Source organism: Lycium barbarum, chromosome 12, assembly GCF_019175385.1.
Source record: "Lycium barbarum isolate Lr01 chromosome 12, ASM1917538v2, whole genome shotgun sequence".
Taxonomy (NCBI): domain Eukaryota; kingdom Viridiplantae; phylum Streptophyta; class Magnoliopsida; order Solanales; family Solanaceae; genus Lycium; species Lycium barbarum.
This window is the reverse complement of record NC_083348.1, coordinates 103,664,687-103,678,341: the sequence shown is the minus strand read 5'-3', so window position 1 is coordinate 103,678,341 and position 13,655 is coordinate 103,664,687. Positions and strand designations below refer to the sequence as shown.

Here is a 13,655-nt window from a genome sequence, read left to right as displayed (position 1 = left end):
TTGGCTTATAAGTTGCTCATAAGTTGTTTTTAGTTTTTTTGAGTGTTTGACTGGCCAGTTTATAAGCTATTTTGTGCTAAAATAAGTCCAAAAAAATAATTTGGACTGTTTGGCTTAGCTTATCAAAATCAGCTAGTCAAAAAAATAAGTTGGCTACACCAACTTATTTTTTTTTTGACTTATAAACTGTTTTCAGCTTATAAGCAGCTTTTTTTAAGCCCATCCAAACAGGCTCAATATCACTTTTACCCTCCTCAAGGACCTTTAACCTTTAAAAGGAATTTTCCAGGCCTCACTTGTGAAATTATACTAGGTATATTATTTTTTGTTGTAAGGACTTTAACCTCTTAGGTTTGAGAAACAATATCCCTTTATCTATTTAATGAGACATAAAACCCCCTTGGTTGTAAATCAACGCCAAAATTGAGTTAAATCATTGTATGTAATGTCACAAAAGATACCTTCATTTTATGTAATTTTAAAATACAGAGTATTTAATGTTTATTTTTGGTACTCACATGTTCAAAGTTCCAACTATTATATTCAAAATTTAGTGACTTATCATTATATCGTCCCAAATATCCGTAGTGTCCCCTTCCATTTGTGCTTTGGCTTGTGGATAAGAAGAGTAAAACAATCACTTTGAGGAAGTAGCAAAAGAATGGCCAGTGTCTCAGCATTTTCAGTTTGCAGAGCTAAATGTCATTCTCAAATTCCCCATTCAATTCCCCACGTTTTCCCAATTCAATTCCTTCGACTTCAAAGTAACAGGAGCATTAACGGCGGTCATTCAAGTTTGGTGAAAGCGAAGACACCTTCGAGAAGTTGGAGGATATTTTCTGCAACTGAGGAAGATACTGCTGTTGCCGAACAAGGTGGAGATGAAGCTTCTACTGCTCCCACTACAACCACTGATCAGACTGTTTCTGTTTCCGTTTCCCCTTCCGATGTCCTCACTATGTTCTTTCAGGTTTCCCCCTCTTCTTTTTCTATTTTAGGAAAGTTTCTATTTTTGTCAAAAAACTCAACCAATGTGAACTCGGAGGTTTGAGGCCTAGTGTTGGAATGAATTTCAGTCTGTGCTCATATTGTTATGAAATGGGTTCTTGTCAAAGTGTCTAATTTTGTCAAAAAAATTTCAATTCACTACGTTCGGATAAAGGAGGAGGGTTAGATATTAGCTCAGTGTACAACAACAATATACCCAGTGTTAACCCACAAGTGGGGTCCCGGGAGGACAGAGTCTACGCAGACCTTACCCCTACCTTGGGAGGTAGAAAGGTTATTTTCGATAGACTCTCTGCAATTCCAAGCATGTTGGAAAAAGAAAAAAATGGAAAAATGACATTATATATATAACATATTTAAATAGAAAATTATACAAATCCTATTTTGGGTGGATTTAAAATGAATTAGAATTAATAAATATTAGCTCAGTGTTGTTGTGCTCATATTGGCATGAAATGGGTTCAGATGAGAACGCGTATACATGATTATTATAGTCCAACTCCAACTAGTTTGGGAGTGAGGTTTAGTTAATTAATTGATTGATTGTCTCATACTGGTGAGAAGAATCAGAAGTGTTCAATGTGCTAGTTTTGCTTCATTTTTCTATCAAATTGTTAGTCGCTTGTAACCCTTTAACGTGTGGTGGATTCTTCTGTCAATGGTAACTGAAATTATACCTTTCTTATCACAGGCAGAAGGAACAATGAATGAAGCTGCCGTTCCTAATGTGACTAACGCTTTAGAGGTAAATTCAGTACGTAAAGTTCAAAACTTTTTACTTGGACATAACCAATATGTCCACTCTTCCGCAAAAGACTTCAGTTGTCTATGTGTTAGATACAATGTAGTTTAAGTTGCAGGAGACTCTGCATTTTTTTTTTTTTTTGTAATTTTAATGGTACTTGTTGAAAACCAGAAAGACTCTCAATTACATTGTAATGGGAGATAAAAAACACGGGGTCTTTACACTTTAAAGAACAATTAGAGAAAGAAAATTCCGATCATTCTAAGGCATATCTGAAATCTTATAACCTAAAATCAAAGAACAGGTATAAATATTCATCAGATTATTGGTGTTCAAATGCTGCAAGAGAGAACTATTGATCTTGTGAATGTTTGATGAAGAGCTCTATCTGCTTGCTTCTCCATCTCTGTTCCAAAACATTAGATTTTAGCTAATAATTAGAATCGAAGAATACTTGCAGTTTGACCTTATCAAAAAATAAAGCAAAAGGAACAGTTGTAATTTGATCTTCATTGTCTGTCCATATGTATACAGGAGGTAGAAGGCATTACAGGTCTCAAAGTTCAAGTTGTCGAGGGTATTGCAAGCGTCGAGGTGATTTACATATATAGCACTTCTCTTAAATTGACTTATTAACTGTAATATATTCTGTTACAGGAAAAATTGCTATATAAAGTTGACATCTTTATCAGCATAATGCACCTTAGAGATAGTGCATAAAATAATAAATCACCGAAGCATGCTTTAGGTTCCTTACTGGTATTCTAAATTCAATACTCAACATAGTGGACTACTACCAGGAGGATTGTCTTGTGCTGTTTTGTCATGTTTGGAGCTTCTCTAGAAATGATAGTGTAACAGTCTATCTAAATGAACAGTAGCAGTTAACTTTGTGTGGAAGAGCTGGAATAAAATTTATTTGTCAAAAACGGTTGTTAAAGTATTTATCACATTTTAATCCTTAAAATATTCCGTAGAAAACCTAACGCTGTCAAAGCTAACCTTTGAAGCTGCATTCCCTAAACATACAAACTACATAACATCCAAAACGTGTGCGAATTTCATTGACAATATAGATCAAGCGTATAAAAGTGGAAGGTAAAGTTACCATCTATTTTCATCAGAATTGAAATCTGAATCCTTTATCTGAGTGTAACAAATGAAGCATGGTTAATCTTTCTTGTTATTTGATATAGTTAACAAAGCAAACGACAATACAAGCTACAGGGGTGGCTTCCAGTTTGGTTGAAACAATACAAGGTTCAGGCTTCAAGTTGCAAACATTGAATCTGAGCTTTCAGGATGAAGATTCAGAGGCATGATGGGCTGATATCTTTCACAAACATCTTAAGAGAATCCTATTTCCCTATACCGATGCAAGTAGTTCAGTCAGCCTATATTTGTCACATTTTTGGTATTACGCAGTTCTTTGATTAGTTTTTCAACTTGTGAATTACTGATGAGCAGAAGAATCAATTTTTTTTTTTTAAAGTATATTATCCCCGTGGTGGGAATATGTCAGTATACAAGCGGTATGCAAAAGTAGAGGAGGTACTCTTATGAGCTGTCGGAGTCATATTACTAGCTTGTCAGATCCAAATAAGAGGGAAATTACTTTGTGTTGGGAAGGAATCGATCCAAATAGTAATTGGTAGCTCATTTCTCAATAGTTAATGAATCTATGCCATCGATCGATTGGTCAGTCCAGTAAACGGCCTTGATTAATGAAATTCCGATATTAGGAGTCGTCAGCTTCTGCCACTTGCCTATTTTTTGCCAGTTATCAAGAAGGACAAATAGAATTTGCTAGGAATTGTCTCTTTCTACTGCCAGCGACTCAATTAATTAAGCAATATTGAAGGGCATGCATTTTCCTATAAATAGCTTGTTTGAGAACCTGGGACATACAGAATTGAGCAGGAACCTTAATTTCTTTCAAATAGGCAAAAGTGGCTCTGAAAAAGTTTGTTGTAGCAGCAATTATGCTTGTTTTCATAGCTAATTTAGTTGTGAGAGCACAAGTTGGAGCACCTACCCCCCTACCCCAACTCCAGGGGGTCCTTCAGATAATTCTAATGCATCACCAAATGAGCTAGTTTCGATTCAGCACATGTTGCTTGGTTTCTGAGCATTGGCATGTCCTCGTTTCGGTTTGTCCTCAAACACTCAGTTTGACACTTAAAGATTTTCGATCGTCCAGTGATAGAAGATTAGCAAGTTAATGTTGCAGTGTGACCTGCGGCTGCTTTCTTGTTATCAGTAAAAGTGTCAATTCTAGTTCAGTTAGTGTCCAATTTCCGTTGTTAGTGGAAACCATTGTCAATGTGCTTGCGGTGTATTATGTCTATCAGTCTATGCATACATTTATACACTATCGACTGTTATTTAAATACTCCATAAAATCATCTTTGCCAGTTTTGCGATATCACTCTAAGACTCATTAGTGAGGTAAAGGGCGTGAACTCACGAACTTTGCTCAAAACCTGTTATATATATGTTTATATTTGATTGTGAATCCCATTGTTAATCTGTACTAATTTAAGACTAACGTAGAAACCTTTAAACTCTAAATCCAAACCAAGTGATGTTTGCTTAATTGTTTTGCAGAAAATTTTATTTATACACAATATTCTAAAATACAATATGTACGCTAAAGTGACGCTGCTTGAAAAATCTGTAATAATTAAAATACATATTGAATAAGAAATAAAATTGTTTCTTTCTTAAATTTCAAGTCCAGTTAAAACAACTACTTACATGGGTCATTTAATTATAAGTGACTTTTAAGTTTTAAAATTAAAGGAAGGTGATTCAAGTTTTAATTATTGAGTAGAGGTGACTAAATTTGATTAGTGATTAAGGGGCTTGAGCTTGCCCAATAGTTTCATTTTTGACACTTTGGCCCTCTATTTTATTTTTAATACTTTGCCCTCAAGTTTTATTTTTAACACTTTGACCCTAAACTTTACTTTTAATACTTTGCCCCAAAGTTTTATTTTTAACACTTTGACCCAACCACTATAAACCCTAAAATACAAAAATCGGGAAAAAAAAATCCTCTTCAGTGCCGTTTCCTCCATTTTTGTTCTTCCCATCTGTTCTTCGTGCTGCTTTCTTCTTCTTCTTCTTCTTCTTCTTCTTCTTCTTCTTCTTCTTCTTCTTCTTCTTCCGCCATTACTCAAGAAAAAAAATCATCCGATTTTATAATTTTTTTTATTGAATGTCATTGGTGTAGCACTGGAATTACTTCATAAGTGTTTTCGGGTCTATTGGTAAGTTAAACAATACTGTTTCTTTCAATTGTTCATTTGGGTATAGTTGCCTTATTTGCTGATTTTCCCAGATTCGTAGTTACAGCAGTATAGTTGTTGCGACAAGTTCTAAAGCTGCTGTGTAAGAGCTTCTGAACTTTTTGCATCAGCTGTTGTAGTCCTAGTATTTCTGCAAGAGTTGTTGATAAATTATGAAGTTGTTGCAACAGATTTACTAATCTGTTGCAACAATTACAAAAAAAGTGAATAAATAATTTACAACAGTTGTTGTACTTTATGCAATAACTGTGAAATCTGTTGGAAAGATCCTACTCTTTCCAACAACTGAGTTACTTGTTGCAACAAGTATGATACTTGCTGCATCAATTACAGCAGCTGTTGGACATATTTTACAGTTGTTGGATGAAACAGAAACTAAAGCTGTCTCCAACAAATAAGTGAGTTGTTGCAACTAGTAACCTACTTGTTGCAACAAGTATGTTATTTGTTTCAATAAGTCACTTAGTTGTTGCATTTTGTTATGAAAGAGACAAAAACTGAAGCTGTCTCCAACAAGTAATCAAGTAGTTGGAACAGGTTACATACTTGTTGCAACAAGTACGCTAGTTGTTCTAACGATTCATATAATTGTTCCATTTTGTTATGAAACAGAGACAGAGACTGAAGCTGTCTCCAACAAATAAGTGAGTTGTTGCAACTAGTAACCTACTTGTTGCAACAAGTCAGTTATTTGTTTCAACAAGTCACTTAGTTGTTGCATTTTGTTATCAAACAGAAACTGAAGCTGTCTCCAACAAGTTACCAAGTAGTTGGAACAAGTTACATACTTGTTGCAACAAGTACGTTAGTTGTTCCAACAAGTCATATAGTTGTTCCATTTTGATACGAGACAGAGAAAAAACTGAAGCTATCTCCAACAAATAAGCGAGCTGTTGCAACTAGTAACCTACTTGTTGCAACAAGTCAGTTATTTGTTCCAACAAGTCATTTAAAGTTGTGATTAAGTTAACTAATTTGGGTCCAAAATTACAGGAAAAAACCACTCAACTATGAACTTAATCATAAATTTAAGTGGCCTTTGGGCTTGGGGTGGTCAAAGCTGTCACCTAGAGTAATTTGAACACTTGACATTCAAGCATTGTAATTACTAGTTGTGACAACTTTGAACATCCAAGCTCAAAGGCTGCTCAAAGGCTGCTCAAAGTTGTGATTAAGTTAACTAATTTGGGTCCAAAATTACAGGAAAAAACCACTCAACTATGAACTTAATCATAAATTTAAGTGGCCTTTGGGCTTGGGGTGGTCAAAGCTGTCACCTAGAGTAATTTCAACACTTGACATTCAAGCATTGTAATTACTAGTTGTGACAACTTTGAACATCCAAGCTCAAAGGCCGCTCAAAGTTGTGATTAAGTTAACTAATTTGGGTCCAAAATTACAGGAAAAAACTACTCAACTATGAACTTAATCATAAATTTAAGTGGCCTTTGACTTGCGCTGGTCATGACTGATTTTCTTAAAACAAAATATCTTCAGACACCATTAATGGGGGACTCAATAATAATAGGTGTTGATTGCCATGGTGAATGGATCGAGGTGAACAATCGATATATTTGGCGATGGAAAGGTAGTCACATGTTAGAGACGATAGCGATGACTGTCCCAAGAGATGTTGAGTTTGATGATTTTGTGAACTTAATCATTAACTATTGTGAATTAACTTGTGAACCGAAAGACCTTGTCATCACTTACATGCATAACTCTTTTGAAAACCAGAGGGTCTTGCCTTTTAAGATAACCGATCAGAGTCATTTGCGTACTTATTTGAAAGATGTAGCTAGGCCCATTTTAAGGGTATACGTGGTTGGAAGCCCGGTCGAGAACCATAATTTAGCTCAAGACCAACAAGATGCATTAAATGATAAATTGGAAGGGGTTAATATGGATATTCCAGATAATAGAAGTGCGAAGCCCCATGGAAGTGAGGGTGAGCCGATCCCTATACCCGAACTTGCGAGTAATACATCGTGTGCTACACAATCGTCACAGTCCAGCCATGTTCAAGATGATGAAACAGGTTTTTATAAAGGAATGTCATTCAATTCGCGAAGTGTGTATTGCTTTAGATGTGAACATCTGAAGTGCAAGTGGTGGCCAAGGGATGTGAAGATTTTAAGTTCTAGCAAACATGGAAGAAGGTGGACAAAGAGGGCTATGCGGAAAAACAAATGCTCCTTATGCAAAACAGTTGGCCACAAAAAAACATGTCCAAGCCGAAATGCTCCATAGTTGTAGATTGCATTGTGTTGTAATAATAGTTATCTGTTGGATCTTTATGACATTTTAATATTATTATTTCTTAACATGGTAAGTTATATTCTTGGTGATTATGAACTTGGTTTATATGATATGTTGTTCGTGTTCAAATCACTAATGTAAATATTCTTGTTAATAAATTGTTGTACAGTTTCCAACAAGTAATGAATTTGTTGCAACAGCTCTGTAACTTGTTGGGTTTTATCGAACAAGTAACAGGACTTGTTGCAGCAATTAGTAAGTCGTTGAACATATTACAAAAAATCGGAGTTTTTACGCAGATGCAACTAAGTTATATGTTGGGTTTTTTCTAACAAGTGGAGTGACTCAAGTTTTAATTATTGAGTAGAGGGAATCATCCACATTTAGTGATAAACAATTGGAATCAACCATATTTAGTGATAAACAATGGAAATCAAACAAATGGAGTGACTTGTTACAGAAAATGGGTAATTTGTTGGGTTTTATCGAGCAAGTAACAGGACTTGTTGCGGCAACTAGTAAGTCGTTGAACATATTACAAAAAATCGGAGTTTTTAAGCAGATGCAACTAAGTTATATGCTGGGTTTTTTCTAACAAGTGGAGTGACTCAAGTTTTAATTAGGGATAAGGCATCATTACCCCCCTCACCTAGTAGCGTTTTTGCTACGACACACCTTACCTAATTTTTGGTCCTATCACCCCCCTAAACTATTTAAAACCGTAATATTTTACCCCCTTAAGGTTGACGTGGCAAGGAGAGTATGTTTCACTCTCTTTGAGAGAGTGAGAAACATAAAAAATGGGAAAACTTAATTTTTTTCTTAAAAATCCGTATTTTCTTAAAATATGAATATAAATCTAGTTCCACATTTTAAAAAAATAATTAATTTTTTCAAAATTCTATAAAAAATCAGTTTTTTTTCAAATTTTGACAAGAAAAACACTTTTTCCGGATTTTATTTGAAAAATAAAAGTGTCCTAAGAAAATGAAATCATGAAAATCAAGATCTTTTAAGACATTTAAAAAAAAATAATCAAGCTTTCCATATTTTTAACAAATCCATTTTTCCATATTTTAAAAAAAATTCATGTTTTCAGTTTTGTTTTTTTTTTAAAAAAAAAACATATGGGTTTTGAAAAAAAATCAAATTTTCAATTTTTTTAAAAGGGTTTTAAATTTATTTTTTTAAAGAAAATTCAGTTTTTTAATTCGCGTTTTCAATTTTTTTTTATTTTTTTAAAACGGGTTTTAAAAATAAAATTTTTAAAAGAAAAATCAGTTTTTTATTTTTTTATTTTTTAAAAATTGACACGTAAGCTGAAATTTTTATTTAGTGATAAATAATGGAAATCAAACAAGTAGAGTGACTTGTTACAGAAAATGGGTAACTTGTTGTGTTTTATCCAACAAGAGTAAAGACTTATTCAACAACTTACTCAGTTTGCTGCAACATATACTAAACTTGCCCCAACAGATACTACATCTGTTGCAACAAATACTACTTGATTCACCCACATTTAGTGATAAACAATGCATATCAGCCACATTTAGTGATAAACAATGGAAATCAATCCTATTTATTGATCAATATATATACTTAAGCAATTTCATGGTGTTTTGGGTCAGGATAGATGATCAACTAAGTCCAATACGCACTAAATGGAGTGATCATTGAAGTGAATTGATGGGATTCACCCACATTTAGTGATAAACAATGAAAATCAATCCTATTTATTAATCAATATATATACTTAAGCAATTTCATGGTGTTTTGGGTCAGGATAGATGATCAACTAAGTCTAATACGCACTAAATGGAGTGATCATTGAAGTGAATTGATGGGATTCACCCACATTTAGTGATAAACAATGGAAATCAATCCTATTTATTGATCAATATATATACGTAAGTAATTTCATGGTGTTTTGGGTCAGGATAGATGATCAACTAAGTCCAATACGCACTAAATGGAGTGATCATTGAAGCGAATTGATGGGATTCACCCACATTTAGTGATAAACAATGGAAATCAATCCTATTTATTGATCAATATATATACTTAAGCAATTTTTAGTAATTTGTTGCAACTTCTCTCCACAATTGTACGATATGTTGCAACAGATTAGTAACTTGTTTCAGTAGATTATTTACTTGTTGGAACGGATTAGTAACTTGTTGGAACAGATTAGTAATTTGTTGCAACTTCTTTCCACAACTGTATGATCTGTTGCAACAGATTAGTAACTTGTTTCAGCAGATTATTTACTTGTTGGAACGGATTAGTAACTTGTTGGAACAGATTAGTAATTTGTTGCAACTTCTTTCCATGACTGTATGATCTGTTGCAGCAGATTAGTTACTTATTGGAACGGATTAGTAACTTGTTGAAACAGATTAGTAATTTGTTGCAAATTCTTTCACAAATGTATTATCTAATGCAACTGATTAGTAACTTGTTTAAAGAGATTAGTTACTTGTTTGGAACGAATTAGTAATTTCTTCAACAACTGTATGACCTGTTGCAATCATTTAGGCAACTTTTCTAAACAGATTAGTAGATTAGTAAATTTTTGCAACTTTTTTAACAACTGTACTATCTGTTGCATTTGTTGCAACAGCATTCATAAATAATAACAAGGACAAAAAAAAATTGTTCAAGTAGTAATTTGTTAAACAGCCAGCTTAGGGCTCCAAAACTTTATCTATCACACCCACCGCCCACCGCCACTGCATCCTCACCACTGAGTTGTCGCACAATAGAGTCTCAGGCTTCATCATGTTAGTGCCGGTAAGCAAATGCTCAATAAAAGCAAGTGAATACGATCCGCATGCCATTGCAGTTTCATTGCGGGGGAGATTCTCCTTCAGCATAAATTTCCAAGCTTCGTTGAGCAGCTTTTCAGGCAAGCGTTCAAACATGCCACTCTGCTTCAGTAGTTTCAGCCATAATTCAATGACTGGCTGGATGTGGATGAAGAACTCATCCTCTTGGATTTTTGGAACGTTGCAATCATAGACATTTATCACCCCCTCCTCAATTATGAATTCGAGGGTGACAAACTGTCTGACATTTATGTTCATGATAGTAAGCACCCTTTTGGCACCAACCCACTCGCGACCACCTTTGGCTGGTGCAGTACCTCTACAGTAAGCGATAATATCATCATCCCATATAAAATCACCAAGCATTTGATTGAATGGAATAGCTTCTGGCTGTGTGCTTTCATCCGACAACTCTGTGTATCGCTTGAGCATGATATTGTAGAAGTTGAGATCCAAGATTATATTTGTGGAAGCATAGTGCTCAGTGAAAGTGCTTTGTCTCACACATATTAAGAGCATAATTTCATCAACATACTGCATTAAAAGTATAAGGAATGTCAGTCACCTAAACAACTAAGTGAGTTGTTGCAAAAAGTGTGCACTTGTTGCAACAAGTATTGGTCTTGTTGCAACAACTCACTTAGTTGTTGGAGTTTGCTTACAGCAGTTGGGGAAATAGACCCAACTGTTGTAAGCAAACTCCAACAACTAAGAGAGTTGTTGCAACTAGACCCAACTGCTGTAAGCAAACTCCAACAACTAGGAGAGTTGTTGTAACAAGACCAATACTTGTTGCAACAAGTGTTCCACTCGTTGCAACAAATATATAACTTGTTGCAACTAATACAACCAAAATAAGACTTGTTTCAACAAAAATAATTGTTGTTTTCAAACTTGCACTGGCCAGCCACCAATCTTCCATGCTTGTCATTATCCTGAAGTCATCGGCCTTAAATTCATGCAATGAATACATCGTACCCTTGCTCTTCTTGGCATTGACGAATTTTTCAAGATTTTTCATTTTTTGAGCATCTGCATGCTTATACACATTTACCTTTTTAAGATCAACAACAGCAGCTGCCTTGTGGGGTGTAGAAGATTTTCTTGACCTAACATCGGCAAGTGCCTTGGAAATTGCTTTTCCCTTCTTGCAATGCGAATAAGAGTATAGGGTGAGGTCAGCTTCTTGGATGGATTGACACCCCTCTTGGATAACAAACTCTGTAAAGCAGAATTTGTGTCTTTTTGTGCCTTCACCAACTCCTCAACATTATTTATCAAATCATCCATTCGCTGCTTGCAATAGGTGCATTCACAACCACATTTCGATGTGTCGGCACCAACAAAGGAAAATCTACCACCAAATCCGCCACAACTAACATCTCCATCAATTGGAGTTTGTCCACCGACATTACCACCAATTGGAGTTTATCCACCAACAACACCACCAATTGGAGTTTGTCTACCAAAATCAACATCATCATCTATTATTTTTTCACCGGCAATTTCTGTCGCAACGTCATCAACAACAGGTTGACCACCAGCAATAACACCACCACCAACAACATCTACCACAACTAATTCCCTTTTTGATGGCTGTTACTCCAGCCAATTCTAATTTCATCCCCTCAATCATTTTATCAGGAACAGATTGTAAGGGCTCAAAGGAAGCAAGGAATGACATCTCCAACTCCCGTACTGTCGGGACAAGCCACGGGTGCACAACCTACAACAAAAAAGTAGATGTATTAAAATGGTCCTAAATCATGAAATGCAACAGATAATTAGGTTGTTGCAACAGGTGTCATACTTGTTGCAGGTGTCATAATTATTGGACATTGTCCAACAGATTAGTAACTTGTTGCAACAGGTGTCATAATTATTGGACATTGTCCAACAGATTAGTAACTTGTTGCAACAGGTGTCATACTTGTTGGACATTATCCAACAGATGACCAAGTTTATTCTATATATATGTCTTAAGGCTTACCTCTTCCAAAGGAGGGTTAAAAAGATCAACACTTAATCTTGTGTTGCTCTTTGCAGTCAGCCATCTAAGCATTCTTGGAAAAGACACTTAATTTCTTTCAAATAGGCAAAGGTGGCTCTGAAAAAGTTTGTTGTAGCAGCAATTATGCTTGTTTTCATAGCTAATTTAGTTGTGAGAGCACAAGTAGGAGCACCTACCCCAACTCCAGGGGGTCCTTCAGACAATTCTAATGCATCACCAAATGAGCTTGTTTTGATTCAGCACATGTTGCTTGGTTTTCTGAGCATTGGCATGTCCTCGTTTCTGTTTGTCCTCAAACACTGAGTTTGACACTTCGATTTTCGATCGTCCAATGTTAGAAGATTCGCAAGTTAATGTTGCAGTGTGACCTGTGGTTGTTTTCTTGTTATCTGTTAAAGTATCCATTCAAGTTCAGTTAGTGTCCAATTTCCGTTGTTAGTGGAAACCATTGTCAATTTGCTGACGGTGTATTATGTCTATCAGTCTATGCATGCATTTATACACTATCACTGTTATTTAAACGGAAAAGGTCCAAAAATACCCTAACCTATTGAAAAAGGCTCATAAATACCATCCTTCCACCTTTTGGTCTAAAATACCTTTAAGGTTTGTTTTTGGCTCAAATATACCCCTCAACCTATTGAAAAAGGCTCATAAATACCCTCCTTCCACCTTTTGGTCTAAAAATACCCTTAAGGTTTGTTTTTGGCTCAAATATACCCCTAAGATTTTTTTAAATCTGATTTTTTTTAAATCTGGAATTTTTTTAAAATATGGATTTTTTTTTTTAAATCTGGGATTTTTTTTTTTAAATCTGGATTTTTTTTTAAATCTGGATTTTTTTTTTAAATTCCGTAATTTAAAAAAAAATCCAGATTTAAAAAAAATCCAGATTTAAAAAAAAATCCAGATTTTTTTAAAAATTCCGTAATTTAAAAATTCCGTAATTGGTCAATAATAAAATTCCATAATTTAAAAAAAATTCCAGATTTTTTTAAAAATTCCGTAATTGGTCAATAAAAAATCCAGATTTAAAAAAAAATTCCAGATTTTTTAAAAAATTCCGTAATTTAAAAATTCCGTAATTGGTCAATAATAAAATTCCGTAATTTAAAAAAAATCCAGATTTAAAAAAAAATCCAGGTTTTTTAAAAAAAAATCCAGATTTAAAAAAAAAAATCAGATTTAAAAAAATCTGAGGGGTATATTTGAGCCAAAAACAAACCTTAAGGGTATTTTTAGACCAAAAGGTGGAAGGAGGGTATTTATGAGCCTTTTTCAATAGGTTGAGGGGTATATTTGAGCCAAAAACAAACCTTAAGGGTATTTTTAGACCAAAAGGTGGAAGGAGGGTATTTATGAGCCTTTTTCAATAGGTTAAGGGTATTTTTGGACCTTTCCGTTATTTAAATACTCCATAAAATCACCTTTGCGAGTTTTGCGATATCACTCTAGACTCATTAGTGAGACGGGCGGATCTACCCTTGAGCCTATGA

The 13,655-nt window shown here is 34.6% G+C and overlaps 1 protein-coding gene across 1 annotated transcript; it reads left to right on the top strand.

Annotated features, from left to right (window-relative positions):
* The first annotated feature begins 541 nt into the window (after positions 1 to 541).
* Positions 542 to 3,316, top strand: LOC132621850 (uncharacterized). The gene is made up of 4 exons (XM_060336306.1): positions 542 to 970; positions 1,700 to 1,753; positions 2,288 to 2,347; positions 2,950 to 3,316. The coding sequence occupies exons 1-4, from the start codon at positions 662 to 664 to the stop codon at positions 3,073 to 3,075; spliced, it is 549 nt and encodes a 182-aa protein (XP_060192289.1). The 5' UTR covers positions 542 to 661; the 3' UTR covers positions 3,076 to 3,316.
* The last annotated feature ends 10,339 nt before the right edge of the window (positions 3,317 to 13,655 follow it).

Excerpts from the sequence above, each read along its gene's own strand:
- LOC132621850 (XM_060336306.1), top strand. The coding sequence starts at position 662 with ATGGCCAGTGTCTCAGCATTTTCAGTTTGCAGAGCTAAATGTCATTCT. Across the intron at positions 971-1,699 it reads TCCTCACTATGTTCTTTCAG|GCAGAAGGAACAATGAATGA; the intron begins GTTTCCCCCTCT and ends TTCTTATCACAG. Across the intron at positions 1,754-2,287 it reads ATGTGACTAACGCTTTAGAG|GAGGTAGAAGGCATTACAGG; the intron begins GTAAATTCAGTA and ends ATATGTATACAG.